General features: G+C 40.3%; 1 protein-coding gene across 4 annotated transcripts in view; it reads right to left on the reverse strand.

Annotated features, from left to right (window-relative positions):
• CD2AP (CD2 associated protein) overlaps positions 1–22,624 on the reverse strand; it is an 81,479-nt gene that overhangs the window by 31,403 nt on the left and 27,452 nt on the right. For 3 of the 4 annotated variants that reach the window (XM_064650690.1, XM_064650691.1, XM_064650694.1), the window contains exons 3-5: positions 9,564–9,717; positions 5,571–5,671; positions 1,484–1,604 (exon numbers count right to left, since the gene is read on the reverse strand). In XM_064650690.1, coding sequence (XP_064506760.1) covers positions 1,484–1,604; positions 5,571–5,671; positions 9,564–9,717 — 376 coding nt within the window. Of the gene's footprint in view, positions 1–1,483; positions 1,605–5,570; positions 5,672–9,563; positions 9,718–21,833; positions 21,864–22,624 lie in introns of those variants that run through there. The other variant, XM_064650693.1, reaches the window with a different exon arrangement.

The raw sequence follows: 22,624 nt of genomic DNA on the forward strand, positions 1-22,624 counted from the left end.
TGTTTGGAAACTGCAATAAAAATTAAAGCCTCTTCCCTCTATCATAAATTTAAGATATTTTGATGATACCATGAGGCTACATGGCTCTTGACTTCAGTTTCTCACCTTTTCTCTATCCGGTTGCTCTTCACTCAGCTATATCCTCTCAGATATCTAAAAGGATAGCTGGACATCCCATTGATGAGGAAAGTCCAGGTCACATGTTTGTAAGACCCCAGCTGAGTGAATGAGGCAGTTACTGTTTCCCAGGAGTGAGGATGGGAAGACACATACTCCAGATGCTGTCTGTCAAAGTACTGAGCATTAAATATAAACCCTGGGAGGCTGAGGCCTGTTAGTTACTGACAGAAAATACAATTACTTCAAATTACTGTTCAGTCTCACTGACTTCAGTATTCAGGAATTAAGACCAACATATATCCATTTGCAAATTTATCTCAGACCCCACTAAACTCAGGGAACTTGTCCTCCAAGGATACAGCCACTGAGCTATTTGCAACTTCAAGTCAAACAACTCTTGTTTTATGCTACTGCAATTATTTCCACAATTTACAAAAGGAAAAAAAAGAAAAAAATCCAAGTCAGAGTCTCCTTCCCTATGTCTGAGCAAACCCTTGTTTGAAACAATCAATACTGAACATCTTGTAAATGAGGGTGCACATTACCACAAGGTTAAAAATCACTTTTCCCCTTGAACGTTACACAGCTGTCTTTAACAATCAATTAAGTCCTGTTATGATGTTCCCAAAAAACACTCCTAATTCCAGCAGTGTCATATCACAAGTCTCGAGCCTTCAAACAGTTCTTCGTAGACCAAAATGTTCCTAAAGTGCATTTTTTCAAGGGAACAAAGTAATTGCCTATAAAGCAGAGTCCTGCCTGGCACCACTCAGCACTCAGCTGTTCAGCCAGAGACCGTCTGCTTCTGCCCCAGCTAAACAGCCACAGCCAGAAAGGAACAGCTAAATGTAAATTCTGCCTTAAAAACATTTCATTGTTAGACTAAAACACAACGAAGAATCAGGGCTCCCTTCCCAGGGCTCATTTTAAGTTGAGGCTCTCCATACTGTCTTGATTCGAGTTTCAATTCTCAAATGACTTGGTTAAACATTTAAGTTTTGTGTGTTCAAGAACTCAGGACAGTGAGAATAAGACTGAGAAAAGCTACTAAACAAAAAAATTATTTTCTGTCTAATACTAGAAAGGATCAACTCTGAACATAATAAAATTTCTAATGATAAAATGCAGAACACACATTTGCAAGATCAAGACCTTGACTGCAATTTTATTTGAGGTGCACTGGGAGCAAGACAGGTTATCTTCATACTCAGCATCAACACTTTCCAGAATGAAACTAAGTACTTACCCTTCTTAGGAAGCTTGAATTCTTTACAACTTTTGCTGTACTACAACCATAATACTCCAAATTATACCCAAGATCTAAGATCACTTTGCTAAGGGTTCACAATAAAGACAACACCACCTGTGTCATCCACAGCATCCTGTGTTTCTCCATCATCCATTGACTCCAATTCCTTCACGAAGTTTGAAGGGAACAACCCTGCCCTGCCATTCAGTGTTCCACTCCACCAGCCTTCTTCTACCTGCAGAGAAATATTTTGCATGTTACCAACAGACCAATAGAGCAAAAGGAAATTCCTATCAGTTCCATCCACACTTCACTTATAAAACTCTACAAACAACTTGGGGAAAGTTCAAAACGACCATAATTTCTTTATAGAGAAACCTACCAAAGATGTAGAAACAGTATGCAAAAAGAACAATTTACTGTCACTTCTATCACTACAGCAGTGATCCTAAAACATGAGATTAGCCCCATGACAGTTAATCCAGAAAAGTAGCAAAATGTTCATCAACTTTCTCAGGGTAAGACAGAATAACAGGCACTGCACATCCAACAGAAGAAGAAAATATTAAACTGTTTAGGAAATAAAGATGAAACTTTCAGCCTGGCTTTCTATGGAAATTTTTATGCATTCTTGCTGTCCATGTCTTTTCCTCTGCTTTGTCCAGTTTCCACAAGTCCTGATCCCACTTGCTTTGTATCCATTGGGCAGCTTCACACAATTTCAATCAAAAGACATAAGTTTCAAAGCTATAATTTCTACAGATAATATTGGGTAGAACAGAGAGAAGTCCTTAAGGACATCACAGAGTAATGGAAAACTACGCTGTCCATTCCTCCTATCAGAAGGCAGCTGGCTGAGCAGGCTCTGTCTGGTGCAGGGACTTTCCCATCAGAGCTGGCCAGCCAACAAAGGTAGCCAAGTCCACAAGGATTTTGTGGTGGCACACAGCAGTCCTAACGAAAAAAGCCTGCTGGATGCCAGATTTTGTTGGCTTTGCTCTTCACAAAACAACTCATTTTTGCACTGGAAATAAACTTGTTCAGGGATTAGGGAACATAATGACTCTAACACTCAGTTATGTGCTTGAATTCCTGGTGTGTCACTTTCACTGAAATACTCCAAAATTTAATGGAATGTTTATCAGGAATAACCCACGGTCCAATGCAGAGCAAGCAAAAAAAACTGGGCATGCAGAGGTGATAGAGTAAAACAATGCCAACAGACTAAGAACAGTACTCTTCCAATTTATGAACAGTTTTCAAAATGTCTTAAATAAATACAATCTATTTACCTAATGAGTACTACTTAAAAAACTCTAAGATAAATTTTCAAAATCTTTCATTTCAATTGCCTTGTTTTTGGGCTGGAAAGCTGTTTTTAGAAAAGCAACAGGGAAAGAAAAAGAAGCAAACCAAACAGCAGTTGTTTACATTGTCTTTTTTTAGCCTTGTTTTGTAGGTCACTACGCCTGACACACAGGCACAGTTTTAAACATCAACCCACCTCCAGGCAAGCAAAGCATATTCAGAACCTGGCAGTGCAGAGACTGGCAATGAAAAGAGCACTGTTATTTTTAAAGGCATCCTGGTGCTCAAATAGAGCTTTGCTGTGCATGGTTCAAACTCAGAGGCCGGTCCTCTGAAACAGATTTTAAGCACAGATTACTGGCAACTGCTGCCCAGGCTCTGGCACCTTGAGCTTTACATAACACATGATAGAAACCTAAAATACAAATGCCTTGACTCACCCAGACTACACCCAGGAGCCTCGAGAAAGGGACTTTTAATGCTTACGATACAGAAAGCAGCTTGAGCATCCCTTTCTTCTTCTGCCAAGAAATATGGTCAGCAAAGCACTTTGCAGAGTTGCAAACGCAAAGTGATGCCAGTTCAGAGACACTCAGTAACAAAACAAATATTTCTTGAGCACACTTGCTTTAACCTCCTCAGCACACTGCCTTTAACTGACTGTATACTTTTTCTGGTAATATAGTTTGTATCTTTAATTGACATTAAAAAATCCGGTTTAAGAAGTTCTACACGCTTCGGTGGAGAACATCTGCACATCTGTTGGTGCCAGCAACACAGATGACAACTTCCCAACCTTCCTCTTCCATTTCAAAATCTTACCAGATGATACAATTTTCCACAAGAGGGAGGTACAGCTTTGGTACACACAGCAGAACTCTTTTAGTGTGAATCCCATCAACTTATTTCTATCAAAAAACTCAAGACTTCTCAACAAGAGAGAAGGAGGAGGGCTGAAACAAGCAGTTTTGCCAATACAGTTTGGGGTTTTTTTTAATAAAAACTTCACTAATGATGTCAGATGAAATTTTATTTTGCTTGATTACACCAGTATGCAAATACTAAAAATATACTACAAAAATAAATCTGCTCATTAGTGCTGCTTCTGACAAGAGTGGGTGAAGATATAAAAGAGAAACAAAGGTTTTACAGCAACGATACATTTATCACGTGCACTCTGTGCATTTTTTTCCCCCACGCGTAAAACTCACATGTTCTGTAAATAAGAAACCCTGTGGATTTAGCCACCATACAGCACAAGAGCCTTCTTCCCTAAAAGCTCTCCTCAATATTAATAATTTCATTTCTGAACACATCTGCCTCCACCTTTGATTTCACAATCAGTGGTGTCAGTTTTAAGGACGTAATTTACAAAAACAGCTCAAGGACTAAATACTGAATTATTCTCAGGTAATGTAGAACTGAAGCTCATTTTACCTTATTTTCCCCATAAAGAGGTAACCAAATGATCTTTCCTTGAAGGAACAGTTACAAGTTATCTGTATATATATATACATATATATATATATATGGGAGTGAATCATCTCACAGTAGTGAAGACAAGTTCTCCCATCATACAGCACAACCAGTGGACAGTATTTTCTACCATTCTGCACATTTCTTGTCCATCAGTACAGTTTGGTGAAGCAGACAGACCCAGTCTACACCTGTCAGGTCTATTCTACATCATAAAAATAGTGTGCCAACAGCTCTGTGCTCATAGTAAGCTGCAGCATTTTTCTATCTGGTAGCATTTGCCTAAAAAATTTTTAGCAGTTTTTCTTAGAAATAGTGAAGACTGGGCACAAACATACTTTAAAATCATTAGGAGAGGAGTAAGAATGAGGACTAATAAAAAAAAATTTCCTTAAGAAACCAGATGAGGAAATGCCTTGATGTTTTTATTCTATTTATTCTGTCAGGACTGCTAGTACAGGCACCATCCACAAATTAAACTGCTGAGATTACCCAGGAACACTCCTTTACAAACGCCCACACAATGGTATTTATGAAACTGAGTTTAGTGAGCAGGTTTCACAAGTCATTTGCTCTGTTTACTCAAAGATATTAAATTCTGCTAGTGCAAATGAACCTAAAGACATAGCTTTTTCCTTGCCAGGAGAATGGCAGAGTTCTTCCTAGCGACTGTCAGGTGAGCACTAGCACTCTCTTCAAAAGCTTCCCACAACAAAAGTTGCTATTGAATGGAAGAGATATCAAGGAAGCACATAGGTAGGAATAGATAAGAAACCCCACCCAAACCCCTACTCAATCACATGGGGCCAATGCCAAAGTCTAAACATGGAGATATCTTGAACTGTATTTCTTACCCAATGGAAAAGGGAGGCAACAGAAATAATAACATGCTGTTGAGTGCATTTGTATGCTCCATGTTTTTATGCATGTGAGGTGAAGCAGATTGTACTACAGCTAGAGGCTTCTGTGCTGAATATTGGTACTGTTAGTTTAATGCTTCAATGTGCTTACAAGAGAGCATAAAACTGGAGAATCAGGTCAAATAACATTCACCTAAACCACGTTAGAGTATGCCAACTTAAAGGAAACTGGTCCAACAGTTTTAGCAAAAGCATCCTAAAAATAACAATCACACAGACAGGACCAAAGATCTGTAAAAGTCTTTCAAAAAATGAATCTGTGCTGCAGATCAAAATTTATTGCTGTGAGGATCAAATACTTCCTGTAAACATCTAGTATTCCTTGATTTAGGATTAGATCCTAAGAGACATTCCTAAACTAATAGCTTTAGCTGCAAAAACTCTACTTTTCCCATGCTATTTTTCCAACATGCTTGCAAACCCAAGCAATCACCCAAAAAAGTCAATTTGACTTCTGGCACATAAAGAGATGATCAGCTCTGCAAAACAGCTCTTACCTCGTCGTTGATGTCGATCACATCCCCCACCTTGAGCTCCAGCTCATCTTCGTTCTGCGGGACGTACTCGAAGAGCACTTTGCACTGACGCTTCTTGGACCCTGAGCCGAGGGGAAGGGCACAAGTCAGAACACCCACAAAGGAAAACTAGTCTTTCCTTCACTCAAGCTCCTGAGAATCCAGTCTGACCAGAAGACCCATAAGCCATCCCAAAAACCTATGTTGCTTTTCATGCTGGTTTTCCAGTTTGTTGTGTCATGTTAAGTCTATCGAGCCACAGCTTAGATGGAGGTTGAGAACAGACGGACAATTCCAACACTGCATCGCCCATAACCAACACCCTCTGAAAACATGTTGATTCAAAAGTCAGGTAAATCCCCACTACTACGATTTTTCAAGCTATTTCCTGACGAAAATCTGCAGGAATGACAGTTGCTTCCAGTTAGCACCTGCTTTGAAGAAAACATGCAAGTTTGAGCCTCCAGTCTTTAGGCAATCCTGAAAGGAGAGACACCTTTTGTTGTGCACTGATGGCCCTTCTGCCCTCTAACACAGACCTTGTTAACCACAGCTCTGAGGAAACGCCAACATTTGCTGGGCTCATATTTCAAAATCCAAACTCATTTTAATCTGCAAATGCAAAAAACCCTCCCTTTTCTCAGTGCCAGCATGGAGTCAAACTAAGCATCAATTAGCAGTGTTTGACAAAAGCAAAATTAAAATTAAGTGCAATCGTCAGATGTTTGCCACACATCATTAAAGCTCTGCAGGCGTTAAAAAGACAAAATGACATCTCGAGACTGGGAAGCATTGAAGTGACTTCCAACAACCCCTCCAGCCACAGCAGTGTGAACCCACATTGCCTAATTACTGTGCACGTATCCTGGAGTGATGCTGCTGCTGAACCCAGAGAGTTTATGCATTTCTCCTTCAAACAAGAGGCCATGCCTTCAGACCTTTTCCACAACAGAGCAGCCAGCACGCTTTTCAGGGCAGTTATCATCCTGAGCTATGACCCACACACATTCCCTATCCTCCTCAAAAGCAATCTGCTTCAATTTAAATGAAAATATGAATCAAAAGCTTGACGTGGTAAAGCCTAAGTTTACAGGAGCTGTATAATTTCCATGCTTTTTCCCATACTTTGTACTCCCTTCACACTGAAGCTTCAGCAATTACGATTAGCTGTGTAAAAACATTTCAAAATACAGATACTGCCTCCAAGATTGATCCTTGTCTTATTATAGCAGTGTTCAAAGTCCAAAGTCAGACATCTAGAGACAGCCACACCCAGCAGCCTCAGTACAAAACACACCAGGCATCTGAGCAATATTCTGCATCTAAAATTTCTGAGAGAGGCCTCACCAAACCTAGAGTTTTCTTCATGCTGGTATATGACCCGTGCAAGAAACAAATAAACCAGAAATATGAAACTCTGTAGGTTACTTCTAATAACACATAATTGCCCACATAATATGCCCTTCTTTTGCCTCCACTGGAGCTCATACATCAGCCCAGAGGGATTGTTCAGTTTACAGTAATTGCAATAAACGGTTCACTGGCCTTTACTGTCTCCTGCAGCGCTTTCAGGGCTTCTCCTTTGTAGGAGATTAACTGATACCAAAAAAAGGCAAATTAAAAAGTCACAGCCATTTGGTATAAATCTGATCTCAGCATTCCTTTTCAATACTGTAATTCTACCTAAATGGGGGAGAAAACAAACCCACGGATGGGATGCATTTCACATCCAGAACTCTTCCTCACCTTTCAGTGAGACCCAGTTTTGGAAGTACTGCCTTCCAGTTTTGAAAATCCCTAGACTAACTTAGGAAAGTTAATGACAAAGCTGTGTCAGGGGAGGTGTAGGCTGGATATCAGGAGAAAGTTCTTCAACCAGAGGGTTGTTGGGCACCAGAACAGGTTCCCCAGAGAAGTGGTCACAGCACCAACCCTGACAGAGTCCAAGAATCATTTGGACTACATTCTCAGGCACATTGTGTGATTCTTGAGATGTCCTGTGCAGGGCCAGGAGTTGGACTCAATGATCCTGATGGGTCTCTTCCAACTCAGGATATTCTATGATTCTAAGGTAACCAATCCAACTCAGGAAACAACACTCCAGCTTCACGTGGTACTGCAGGACTGCTGGGCTGGCAGCCTGCAGGCAATTCTGTTCCTTTCCAAAACAACTTGTCTGGCTTCAGGTTTTGTTTGTTTTGTACAGGGTAAACCAAATTTAGCCCTTTGTTGCAGTCACTTAGCCCACCTTCTGTGTTTTCCTTCTGCTGAATAAAGGCAGACATCTAACTGATAGGAATTCTGCCTGCAGCTCACCACCCACCTGACACAAAATACCTGAATTCAGCAGGAGCTGGGAGAACAACACAAGGAACTGAGCAGGACAGACAACCTACCTCACTGCACATGAAAACTTGCTATTAAAAAAAATATATTAAGAGTTTCTTTAGGATTATAAACCTCATTTTACCAGGAACCAGAAGTGGAAAGACAACTAAGCTCTGAAAACCTTTTGAAGGATGCAAGTGATGGCCCAGGCATAGAGCAAACAGGATCTGCTGGAGCTGTTTAAACAATCTTCCAAGAAAAAGGGAACAGCAAGTAAAATGGAAATGAAGACTGTCACTGTACCAAGTAAACAGCTGTGTGCCTAGAGGAAGGTGCTGGAACACCATTTTCTTCCAGAAGGATGAGACTAGCCAGAGCATTGTGGAGTTGGAGAGCAAGTTGTACCTACTAGTCTGACCACAGCCATCAGCATGAGGATGAGACATGAGATACGGGATCATTCCAGGGTTAGGGAGACCAAAACAAGTAGCTGGCAGCTGAACTGGTATCAGATCATGCTCACAGAATCCTAGAATATCTCAAGTTAGGAGGACCTGTAGGGATCACGCTTATTCCCCTTCAGAGCCTGGCTGCATTTATCCAGGAACAGCATTAATCCTTCAGGCTAGATTTTTCCAAAGCCTGCTGATGTAAACATCTAACAGGCACATACTGGTGTTGCCAATATGCACATACAGATCAGAGACACTAAAAAGCAATTTTGAACCTTTAGTTACCTAGAACAAATTATCAAGAAATTTATAAATCTGGTAGTCTTATATCAGGGCTTTCGAAGACAACCAGTGGCTCTTCTCCTTTTATGGGCAAAATCTCAAAGCATAAACACACCAGAAACAGTAAGTTCTGAATGCTTTCTTTTTAAAAAAGCAGGCTTAAATCATAAAAGCCTCCAATCCCTTGTAAGAGAGAGGAAGCCAGAGTAATTTAGAGCAATGTCTTATAAGAGACTGATATGTCCAAATAAAAATGACAAGTCAATTTGCTGGATGCAGGGAATGGCAAGTTTTCTGCTCTACATTTTGGTCACCATGATTTTAAAAAGTGGCATTTAAACACAGAAACCACAGATACAGAGGCAACAACACCGCTCCTCACCATCCTGAGGGTTGCTGTTAACAACAAAAGGAAAACCATGGATTTTGTTTAGACACCACCAACTCCACCTTATTTCACACCAGAGGCAGGCCTACCCTGAGTAATCTGAACTCTGGAATGCTTCCTTGTCACAAAACCTTGAATTTTTAACAAAACTTCGTGTTTTAACATTTCTTTTAAAAAGACCACAGGAAGATATCTTTGATTATCATGAAAAGGCCTGCAGGTCTCATTCAGGTACCTGATAATACAAGCAGAGTTTACATGAATTTGCGGAGCTCTCTGGCATCTGGAAGGGGTCTAAATCCTGTTCCCAAGAAAATTCATCCCTATTACTGCTCTTAAAAGCTACATATAAGCTTTCTGCCCATACATCCAGAAGCAAAACTTGGCTTCAAATCAGTTTTTCACCCTATGCTTCTAGTTTTCCTTATAACCTTAAAACTAAGTCAGGCATTAAATAATTCAGGTTTATTTTTAAAAAGCCTGTCAGCAGCTTATGCAATTGAAGGAATTGGAAGGACTACATACTCTTCTTGAATCCTTTGGATGGGGGATGAGGCTGAAATCCTCCTGCTGGAAGCCCATAGCTGCTCATCCGCTGCACAAGACTGGCTACATTGCCAGATTTCTCCCTCCTGAGTGGTACAGCATCATCCTTGGGCTCTACATCCTTCTTAACTTCCTGAAACAAGAGATTTAAAAGACTGAGAGGCCACTTAAATTACTCAAGAGGTCAGTGATTTTAGGCAGGCATTCAGATGACTAACAGATTTCAGGTACTTACCATTAGGAGTGTAATAACATATTACACTTGAAAACCATGGCATCCTGCAACTAAACATATCAAAGGCCTTAATAAACTTGACTCTTTCATACAATCATGTTAGTAAAAAGGTAAGCTGATGTGCTAAGAAAATTCAGAAACAGGGGCAGCATTTTAGCCATCTACTCCAACTCTAAGAAAAGTAGCTTTGAGCTCAGAAGTCCCGTATTACAACTCTCATGTCACAGTTCATATTTGAAAACATTTGTAAACATATAAATACTACTTCATTGGTAGACCCACAGGGCAGGGCAATAAAATAATTTATTATACAAAATGATCTTAGGCGATTATCTCTGCCTCAGAAAGCTCCGAGGTGTTTACAGATAAGATACAATCGCATTGCTGAAAGACACGAGTGGAAAAGACAGTGAGATACAAGAAACAGTGGGAGCAAGTGAGGAGAAAGGTGTAGGAGGAAAATAACAGACGTAATTTTTCTGGTAATTGTCTCCCACCTTCCTATCTTTCTAAATTAGGATATTAGCATTGGAATAGAATGTGCCAATCAAGACTAAGAAGCCTATAAACAAGAAAGCATCAGTTCTTGATAAAAAGGCCAAGTATGTAGCAGTTACTCTACCACATCAGCTCATTAAGCGAGATTCCAGAGGAGAACAGATACTCTGAAAGAAGGAAACCATCACTTTGCACAAGAAACCCATTAAGGCGGATCAGTGGCTCATCTAGTGCAGAACACAGCTCCCAGGGGCCGCAATCCCAGAGGCTCTGCAGAGAGCTATCCTGCAACTCAGATCCTCCCACATTCCCAGGGCACCCATAAGTGTTTCATGAGGGAGATACATCTCCTTTTTATGTCTGCAGCTGGCCCTGTCTAACCCCTTTCAGCACCCATGGTCCTGTCTGCCTCCACAGCATCCTTGGGGATAGACACCAGATATTTGCCCTTTGCTCCATGAAGAAGCTCCTCTCTCCCATCCCCTCTAGGCTGACACCTTACTACTTCCCCAGGCTGTTCTCCCCATCACTGAATTTCATTTGTCACAATCTTCACGGCTCTGTAAACCTGGATTGTATTTCCCCTTGGCTTTGTCTTCTCAGCTGAAGAGTCTGAGCCCTGTCATCCCCATGTCAGACAGCTGTTCCATCCCTTTAACCATCTATCCAGAGGCCTCTCTCCATCCCAGTCTCAAGGTTCCATGTAGGTATGACATGGATCAGCTTTTCCTACACACACTACTTGGCATTTGGCTCCCTCCAAGCCATCTGCTTTGTCTGCTCAGCTCCTTGCCACCAGCATGGCACTGAACTACATTAGAGTTTAACAGCACTCACAAAATGGGAGTGTCCACTGTTAAATTCCCTCTCCAGATGACCAGAGGTGCTGAACAAAGACACTACCACAACTGGCTCCTGGAAATCCCATTACAGACTCTCCTCTATCCTCACAAGTCATTGATATGTCCTTTGTTTATAAAGAATCTTCCACTTCTTAATGGAACTTTTTGTTGTCTCACAGGAACTTCATTCCTTCAATAACTTGATGGAGAACTTTATCAAAGACTTTCTGAAAAGCCAAGTGTGTTACATTCACTGAATCTCACACATCTGTGTGCTTAGCAAGACCCTCAAAGTCCATCAGCTTTCCCACCACCACAGAATTACAATGTCTGGAGGAAAGCAAACACCCATTAGTACTTTGCAGCTTTTTGTGATCCACTTCAGAACAATTCTTGCATCCACCATCAGTAGCCAGTGGTTGACAACTCCACTACTTAATGCAGATGTAGCAGCAATAAAATCTTTAATATAACTGAAAACAATGCCAGCAAGGCATAGATATACACTTACTCATGTTGTGTGAACTCTTTAACATGAGCTTTAAGACAACAAAACCCACGCATCGATCAAGCGCCAAAACCAGCAGAAACGCATTGCCCAGAACCCTGCTGGTGCGTTCTGGAACATTAAAGCCCAGGTTACCTCCTGCAGCTCTCCAGCAGAAAAGGTCTGCAGGTCTGAAAACTACTGATGCTTTCAAAGATACTACAAACTTCAAGTCAAAAAGACCAAAGCACCTCCCTATTTCTCAAAAGAGCAGAGCAAGTAAAATAAGCAAAAACTACAGACAGCACAATATTTCTTCCCACTCATCTACACTAGATTAAAAAAGGCTTTTCAGAAAACAGTCAAGTAGTTCCTGCTGTTACTCTCCTTTATCCACAGTGACTTCTGCCCTGGAGATCTTAGCTCTGTTGAGATCCCATCTTCCAAGTCAAAAAAAAAGCCCAAAAAAACCACCCAAACAAAAAAACCACCAACCCTCCAGAACAGCGCAGCTTCCTATCCACCTCCCATCCGAACAGACATTTCACATTTCAAAGACTTTGTCATTCTCATCTTGTTTTTCAGCCAGTTACTTGCAAGTCTGATAAACTAAAAACAATTAAATTTGCCTACAGCTGAAACGTTTGCCACACCTTCAAAACACCCTTCTAGCTGCCTTACTGTCAAGGCCATTGTGCTCATCTGAAAAACATACCGGTACTTAAAAACTTGCCTAGAGTGCTTCTGCCCCTGGATTTTTAAAATTATAATCTTTTGCTATGTGATTTGTACAGCCTCCAAAATCTCCAAGCTGCTCCAGGAACTTCCAGTTAAGCAGTTTCTCAATCGTGACACTTTCCAGTGAGGAATCAGCTCCAGGCTGCTTCCCCAACTCTGCACTTTGCACAAGACTTCAGAAGCAACTCCTTCAATAACTTTGTAGAAAACACAGAGTTGCAAAAAGGAACTGGGAAAGCCTTACACTGGCAGTTTGTTTGAAAACATGACCTCCCTCTTTTTCTTTTAATTTATTAAAAGACATAAAAAATCAAAAGAGTACACACACAGCACTTCCAAATATTAGAACACTCTGTGAGGTAAGATCACCATAATCAGTAATATGAATTAAACAGAAAATATACTTTTAAATCCAGCAGTAGCATCAAAAGCAGCAATCTAATAAACAAGTTATAAACAATAAGAAATTATTTGAGGCAAAAGCAGTGCCCACTACAAAAGACCAAGGACCCAAAACCAAAAGGAGGAATGCTTGAGTGCCTTTCTTGCCAGGCTTGAGTCAATAATTGAGTGGTGACAGGTAGGAAATACTCAAAGGTCTAACACAAGACAATAGTTAATTTTAACAGAAACTATAATGGATTAAATTTAAAAAGAGTCTAAAATAATTCTGTGAGCAATCATTACATGCAGAAAATCTTGCAGCCAAATTCAAAGGCTGAAGATTTACTGATGAAGAATTTCATCAGCAGAAACCAGAAAGAACAATCAGACATTAGGAAAGGCTGGTACATCAGACTTTCCTAATACAGACAAGATATGAAAGCTGAATTTGATACACAGTTAAGAGAAACCATCCTACTCCAAGGCATACAAAAGGAAAGAGGTTGCAAGGAAAAGTTCAAGGTGAGTGTGTGATAAAAACAGCAGCAGAGAGCTGCAAATCCATCAGATTTACAGTGAACAGATGTGGGTAACAACCACATGAGAGGGTCCCACCACAGCAGATAGTGGAAAATCTAGTTTTGACAAAGAACTACAGAAGCAGTTAGGAAGCAATGCATGGATAAGCCAACAACTACTTTTTCCATACTTAACCTACTACCCTTTAAAATATTCTTGTAAAGCAAGCACTATTTTTTTTCATTATTAAAGAGGAACTGCAACAATAATTAGCCTTCCTCAGAGCATAAAAACCACATTAAAATCAAACCAAGTCAAAGCAAATTCAGGAATTCCTGGTCTCCACAGCTGCACGTGGTCTACTACAGCACAACCACGTAGTTCACATCAGTGCTCCAACAGCAGGAAAATGCTCAAAAATTCATTTTTAAAAGCACACATCAGGATCCTCTGACGTAAACACCCACCAGCCCCACCAGCAACTTCATCCTGGGCATCATCATTATGGACATGTTAGGATCTCACAAAGGAAGTAATTTCTAAACAAGAGAGTTTGGATCTCTGAAAACTCACACTAATCAATGTAAACATCAATAAACACCCCATTAATAATGTTAATAAGAGCCTGCAATTCTTACATCTCTGCTCTAACAGTTTGTTTGAAGTTTAGTGGTTGGAAAATGACACTGCCCACAGGTCTCATGTCTGAGCTATCTCTACACCCAACCTGAACATTCCCAAGACTCCTATTCATTGGCTTCACAAGGAAGGCAGTTTTCTTTGGTTTTTGGTGGGTCTTAAGTCAGCCTCGTATATCCAAACTATCAGAGAGAGTCTGTGTTGTGACAATGCCAACAGAACACCCCAGGACGCTTCAGCTTGTTCTGAGATGAGGCTTTTAACAGCTGCCAGCCAGCAAAACCAAAATGAAAACCTGACATTAACTGCAGCTGGAAATTTTAATATTGTTATTATGACAGTCCACTGCAGTTCAAGGCCTTGTCAGTGTTTCCATTAGCAGCACAGATTTTATGCATTTATGACTTGGCAGTACAAGGTCAATACAGACTGTCTCTTGGCATGAAACATGTTAAACTGGGAAGTAACCACCCACTTCTTCTGTTGCAAACTACAGCACTAGTCAAAGGTTTAAAGTTTTCATAATCTCCACTAAATGTGTGTTTTGCAACACTTAAATTTGCTGAAATCACTAAAGGCTGATATGCAAAACCGAGTATAAATTTATCTCGACAGCAAAAAAAAAAAAGATTGGGGTGATCTTAAGGGGCTGTTGCTTTAATTGCACCTGTCACAGTTCAATGCACATGTTTACATATGAAAACCTCAAAACCATTTAGGTACAGCAACATGTGAAGCAAGAACTACTCTTTATATGCAGACAAAAATCCAACACATCTAAATTCATCCACAGCCTCATGATGCCTATTAAAATAAGCAAATATGGGGGCAGTCCTGACCTACTTTGGAAGCGAGGGAGGAGCTGCCTTCCCACCATCAGCCACTCACCCACCCATCGCTCCAGCAGGGACAGCTGGATCCCCCCCACTCCCCTCGCCAGAAGCCAAGAGCACTCAGATCAGCGAGGCAGTGGAGATACAGAAAACAGGTCAGATCGTCTGAAAGGCCACGAGTTAAAAATATGAATTCTGCTGCTGAATTATAGGGCACAGGGAAGTTCATTATCCAATGAACCTAAATCCTTAGCTAGATTCTTCAAGCATAAACATTAAGACTTGAGCTGCCCATCTCCTATTTATGTCATTATACAAAGAACAATCATCTTTTGAGTCCTTATATTAATTCCACTATAACATCAGCCTGTACAAAAGCAACGTGCATTTCTGTTACTGGCTGAGTACATTTTAAAGCAAGACCTCAAGAAGTAGAAAATGGTCTCAATCTCTGAAGAGGCTGAGATGAAGAATACACAGAGATAAATGTCTGAGCCTCCACATAAAATTATCTCATCTCTTCTCCATCAGAACAGCAATAAATAACTCATGGACTGGCAAATTAGGTTCATGATTCATATTTTACCAAGCAGAAAATAAGGAACTTGGAATTGAACCTGTCATTTTAGGGGAGAGGGAGGAATTGGAAGCTTGTAATAAATCTACAGGCAATAGCTTCATTTATACAAGACACAGCCTTGAAAACCCCATTACTGAAAAATAACACATATAAATGTGACTGTATATAAATACATATAAAAATCTGTACAGCTGCCTGCAGAAGAGAGACTGTCAGCCCCAATCTGTTCAATTGCAATGAAACACCGCAGTTCCTGGAATACAAAAATCTTCACATAACTAATTATTTAAGCCTCTGTTACCTCTCTCATTTACAGTTTTAGTTACAGCAAGACAGGCAGGCACAGGGCAGCTTTAGCTTTTACAGTGCCACTCACTCCCATCCAAGGTATCCCACATCCCTTCATTTTGCCAGTCTCCTTCTTGACAAGAAAACATGATTTCTCACTCTCAGTGCAGGTACCCACAGAGGCAAAACATTTAACAAAGGCAAAGAAAGAAAGATGAGTGATGTGCATCTATTCCTCTCCCATTACTTTCCATGAACTAAAGGGACAGAGCAAGAAAGTTTATGAACCAAAACTGCTGAGAAGCTCCTGAGCTCCTTCCCTGAAGCATTCGGGAGATCAGAGCAGATTCGACCTCCCAGCAGAAGAACTCTGCTGGGAGAGGTCAGAGACTGCCACTGACTCCCTAGAGGATTAAATATTAATTCTTGAAAATAGAAACAAATCACCTTAAAAGATGAAAGCAGTTACCATGTGAAAAATGGGCAAACTCGATAACCTTTGTTTTGCAAGACAATTTACCTTCTGGACAGTTTAACACATGCCATGGGTCGATTTTTTGGGGGTCTAATTTATGGCTGAAGTAGGGACTGTCTAACAGTAAATCACTGGGTTTAAGTGCTGACCTACAATCAGGCTGAACCAACAGTAAGGCAGTATCACTCCTTGTCTTTCCTCTTCCAAAACTGAAACTGCTTCATAATCTGACTTCTGTACATCCCAGTCAAAGGCACTTCCATTCCTAACTGAAGTTGGAATAAAGTTTCCAGCTGATTTGAATCTCCAGTAGTTTCCACAGGAGGTACAGACACAATGCTGTGGCAGCAACTCTTGCTGTAGCTCCTCAGCACAGCACACCTCCCTCCAAGGCCACCATCAGCTGAGCATGGCTTTGGAAATCCCTCTAAATATCCCTTATGAGAGTTTTACAGAGAGCTATCCATTTCAGTTGGACGTTCTCACACTCTTTAAACATAAGAAAGGATGCAAAGTCCTGGAAGACAAAGTTCCCAGCCATCAAGTGATGCCAGAAGACACCAATGGACTCTGTGCACAGTTGGAGTTTCATAAACGGTTGGAGAAAAAAGCTGAATTATTTACATTTGCGCCTGCTGCAGATTCAAATTGCAATTTCTAACTTCCTCCCTCAAGAATAAAATATAATTAGCTACAGAAGTGACTCAAACCAATCTCACACTTCTCCAGTTTCCAGACAGAGCCTCAGCATTGCCTTTATTAAATCACACCCACGTCAGGTAACACGGTTTAACAAGTTACCAATATTTTTAAATGTGTTATAATCTATGCTAAATATAGATCAGATAATCATCCTGTCATGCTGTGTAGGAAGAAACATCATCAATCAGGCAAGGTACAACTTCTTTCTCACAATATGTAACACATGGGGTAAGCAGGATCTCTGGGAAGCATAAAAAATTTACCGAGTCTCTTCAGACTTACAAACCTGAGCCATTGAATAAATGTAATACCTGAAGGTCAAGAACAGACAAACAGCTGGACTTTCCTACATAAGGAAAACTTACCTCTACAGAGGGAATGAAGAAGCAGGTTTGGAATTTCAGATCTTGATACAAATTATATATATTATTATACATGCATATATTTTCTATATATATAAATAATTCAATTTTGTCCTGGAAAACTGGATACCTACAAGCAAGTGTCAAAACAGATTGTGACATGAAGTCTTGTCAATATTTGCAAAATACAAGAGACATAAAAAGATGCAAATAAAACACCAAAGCCCAGATGCAAGAAAGGAGAGCAGTCAACTCACCACATCTACCAGTAGCAAAGAATCCTAAATTAACAGGAGTAACTAGAGGAAACACAGACCTTTACATCAATGTTTCCCAACCATTTAATTAAGAAAAAAGTTATTTTTAAAACATGTCTAAATATAATACCTTAATAATATTTTATGGTGTTGCCATGTTCACAGCCAGATTAAAAAATCTTAAAATGCTGATTGCATTTATTTTCTATTATATTTTCTTATATATATGAAAAATTAATTATATATTTTGTAATAGTTTTCTAGAATAACAGTTAATGCCCTGTCAACCACCAGCCACCAAAACAGTGCTTTAGATAACGAGAGCAGGAATCACACATGGCAGAGGGTGAGACAGAGATCCAGCTCCCTCAGCACGTGTGTTTTATCAGCTGCCCCCACGCAGGAAGACAGGAAGACATTTCTTTCTCTTCTACCAGTTAAGTGCCTCTATTGCTGGTCCAGAGAAACACGGGATCCATTAACCACTACAGGTCCCCTTTGATGTTTAACTCAGAACATCCCTCATTCCTTCTCACCGTCATCCTGACTTCCAGCATCTGCTCTGTCGTACTCAGCTTTCTTCTTCCCTGCATTCCTTTTCCAAGGCACCCATCTCTCTTCATTCCCTGTAAAGCCTCCAGCACTTCACTCATGGCCACAAGTTAAAACACTGACTCCTCTACGTCCCTTCACAAGTCCTGCCTAAGACACAAAATTAAATGCTTAAGAGAATGTCAAATAAGGGCTAAAAGTATAAATCTCAGAATCTCAGGGGAGATAGAAACAGGTTTAAAGTTCAAGTTTTATCAAAGATTCACACATTAACTAACATTTTTAACTGAAAATGCATCTTGCTTTCTGTTCCTCTTTTGCCAGCTCTGTCACAGGGCCCACTGCCGTAACACCAAGTCCAAAGCTAACAAACTCACATATATACACCAAAATATTATTTTCAGCAGGTGAAAAGCATCCAAAAAGCTTGTTAAGCCAAGAAAATAATTATCACATTAAACTTTCATATCAGCTCATAATATTGGATAAACCCAGTGTTCAAGGAAGGAAAACATACACTCAAAAATAAATTTAATACTGAAAACACTACAGTAGATTAGTAGTGATTTGGACGAGTCATTCAAAATGATGAACCATCTTAAAAAAAAAAGATTCATAAGTAGTACAAATGTTAGGAGATGACAGTCCAGAAGAGCTACTCTCATGCAGGTTTATTGTCAAATTCACATGTAGATTACTTCATTTCACCTCATAAAAAAAGCAAAATGACAGATTTAATATTAACTGTGTTGGGTTGTACAGACATAAAGCAAAGTACTAAAATTACAGGGCTGGAATGCACTCCCAGAGCCTCCCGGAATGTAGCAAACATTACACGTTACAGTACCTGGATAACTGATCTTTTTGGTATTATTCCATATGTTAATTCCAGAGTGCAAATTTATTGCCATATTTTAGAGTTCTGGACACAGGGAAGGTATAAACTTAAAAGTGAGTTTCCTGCACCTGTCCAGTCAATTATTATTGACTGAGACACCGACAAAGCTTTGTGCAGTTTACTCAACAATGGTTGCAAATGATGGAGCACACCCTGTTTGGAAGCCTCCAGCCAGGGAATGGTTGCCTTTCTCCCTTGCTGGGAGAGGAAGTTATAAGATTATGCATAAATCAAGCGTAACAACTAAATAAGGAAGGACAAAAGAGCAGACTGCTTCATGTGACTACAGGAATAACTACATGTACAAACCTGTTGCCCCTGCCATACAAACCACTGCACCCAATCGGAGCAGCTCGGAGATTATCCAGGAGTGTGCAGTTACCACAGAGCAACATCACAAGCTGATCTGGCGTTTAGAAAAGCAAGAGGCACGTGTACAGTCACGAAACTTTGATTACTCAAATGAGAGAGAATAATTAGCATATTAAGTGGTATTCACACCAGTCATTAATCACGCTTTATATCCTGCTGTCCTTTGGAACAGCATCTTAAGTTCTCCTCCATATCATGTCACTAAGTCAAAATTTAGATGCTCTTTCCATTTCTCCCATGCTCTTGACAACACAGTATTTTCAAATATAGAATATACAAATATATGTTAAAATACTAAGTACTACAAGAAGCATCTCTGTTTTCCTCATTCTGTGTTCACATTCAGCCATTGAAGAATTCACGATGCTACAGATTTTTACTCTTACAGTGAAAAAACAGTTTGCAAATCCAAACTGAAATCTCCTCGATAGATGATTTTTTAAAATTTCTTAAAGCACAGCTGCTCATCTAGAACAGGGGAAGGGTCATACAATTTCAACAAATTTTCTGCAGTTAAATAGTTCACTTTTGAGGAAAGCATCTGTGACATTTCACATCTAATAGGCCATCAAGATAAATAACTCAAATAGTCATTTCACTTTCATGATCTCTTTCTAAACAACATACCCATATTGCCTTGGAATATGAAATAATTCACACATCCCCAACCAACACAGGAATAAAATTCCTATGTGGACATAGTGAAAATATGAAAAGACAACCTGGCACACAAGTGCCCACAAGTGGCTGTGCTGGCAGAGCTGTGTCAGCAACAGTGAAGTCTGAGACCACCTGCAAACTCAAACTATCATCAAGACTTTCCCTCTTCATGCCATATACAGTCACTTCACAGAGGAACCTCAGAGGGTAAGGGCCTGACTGGTATGAACCCAAGCAGTCAATCCAGAAACTCATCTGGAAAAGTCACAGGAATAACAATAATCCATGATGAGCTCTGCACCCCAGCAACAACTCATATGTGACTGTATGCCTGTAGATCAGTACCACTGGATGTATCTGCCAAGGTTTTCAGATGCTGGGATTTTTTTAACTATTATTTTTAGAAACAGTAGTTTCCCCACCATAAGCAAGGCTCACTTAAGCCATTTACCTTGACATTCCAGTTGGGAAACAACTGTTTCCTTGTTTATTCAGGCCAAAACAGCTGGCTAGCAGAGACCCTTCTCTCACCCCACAAGCACAGGAATCATTATCACCGTTCTTGCAAATCCAGATGGGATTAGCAGGAGCAGCTCAGGCAAACCCAGAAGGCACCTCCTGATATGACACTCTTCTCCAGTGGCCCTATTTTCTCCAAAAGCCAGAAGAAAAATCAGCAGGAACAATGGGTGGCACCAGAGTATTGGCAACAGGTCTCAAAGCACCAGCCTGAACACTCAGCTTCGTTCCTCGCCAGGAGACAAAGAGCCACCTTATATCCAGTGCTTCTCTCATATATTCAGCACTGAAATCGAAATTACTTAATATGGCTTTCAATCTTGCATGTAATCTTTGTTTCAGAAAAACAAGAACTGTCAGCTTCGAAGCAAACATCGCCCTGTCACAGGCTCTGCCTGCTCTGCCTGAGAAGGCAACAACACCTCCGAGCTCCTCAGTGTCACCTTCCTGCACGATGCACTGCAGTGACAGTCTCCTCAAAACAATAATAAAGCAAAGGGAAAGGCTGTATAAACTGAAATATCATCTGAGCAATAGGACTGATAAATTGCTGCATATCTTATTTTCTCCAAGTCTTACCCAGATGCAAAGAATTCAGACAGAATACTTAAAGGAGCAAACACTAAAATGCTGGAAACAGGTATTTTAATCTATTCCTTAAACACATTAGATGCATACTATTTAACATATATGCATTGTTTAAAAGTTATTAATCTGCTTTTTGAATTAATGCTACTATACTTTTTAACTGCACCCAGGTTAGAATTAACTTAGAACAGAGAGTCTGCCTTGTCCATGATCTGGATTCCATGATTCCTGTTTAGAGTTCTGGGCGAGGTCAATTTACTATTTTTGAAAAGGAATTACGGAAGACGCTACGCCTGAAGGAGCTTTCAGCCAAAAATTGTCTCCCTGGTTCACAGCCCAGTGTTTAACAGCATCCCACCACTGAGAACATAGGACAGAGGCAGCAAAGACAGGCTTAAGAAGGTAAGGCAGCTGTGCTAATACTCTAAAGTGCTGGTCTAGGGGTGATGTTAAGGGAAGGAAAGGGGCCTGGGCTATTTCATTTACACAAACGCATAGACCAGGAAGTTGAACAGAAAGAATCACCTAAAAACAAATCATCCTCTGAAAAAGGAATTCTTCATGCAAACACCATAGCTGTCTGGTGTTTAAATATCTCGATGTACTAGGGAAGGGCAGATAAGCTAAACCAAGCCCGAGTAGTTTTATTACACAAAGAACTCTAAGACCAAGAATTTACATTATATATTAAAACAAAACCTAAAAATCATACTGCAACCACAACTTTTAAATTCGTGCTGTTCACATTCACTACCCCGAAACACGAGATCTGTTTACAACATTTGATGTTAAGAACATAGGGAAAATAAAGCGAAGCTTACCACCTCCAAGGACATATTTGCTCGAACACGCCCAGTGTTGCAGGGCTTTTTTTTTTTTTTTTTATTTAGGGGGAGGAAGAAAAATGTCACAGCGAGCAAAGTTCACGTGTTAACCTGGAAAGGATCCAGGCTCGGCACTAGAGCGGGAGCAGCTGCACACACCTGTGCAGGCAGGAAGCTCTCCCCGTTCCAGCTCTGTCGCCGAGCAGGCGGCCAAGGGGCTGCATGTCCCAAACACGCTCGGAGAAGTGTCCAGCTTGTTCACCAGAATGTCCCCAAAGCCCGCTGGCAAACTTCACTGATGAGAGCTACTAATTAATCCACCCGCTGCTCCTCCCTCGTCCGAGTTACTGCCTTCAGCTTATGATCGAACTGGTTTTACTGCCGTGAAAAGCCTATTACTCACAATAGAGCCGGTTATAAAACTGAGATAGCGATAAACGAAATAAAACAAGGAACTTCAGTCCTTAAAAAGCTTCTCAACCATGAAGGAACAAAAATCTTCAAAAATGAGCAGAAGGAAAAACACCAAATCGTCACTTTCACCTTATCAACACAACGGGTGTCTGGAAGTGACAAAGTGAGTGAACAGAGCTACTCAAAATAAATAAATAAAAATAAACAAACTGTCAATAAAGATGCAAAAAAAAAAAGTTAAGATTCATTGGCCAAAGAAAGAGGGAGATCTGGGCAACTTCCTGAAGAAGGCGAGTCCTGGACTCTTGATCTTTACTTTCAGAGAACTGTTCCTGTATATTATATATATAAAAATTTACAAACAGGAACGAAGC

This window comes from Pseudopipra pipra, chromosome 3 (genome assembly GCF_036250125.1).
Source record: "Pseudopipra pipra isolate bDixPip1 chromosome 3, bDixPip1.hap1, whole genome shotgun sequence".
NCBI lineage: Eukaryota > Metazoa > Chordata > Aves > Passeriformes > Pipridae > Pseudopipra > Pseudopipra pipra.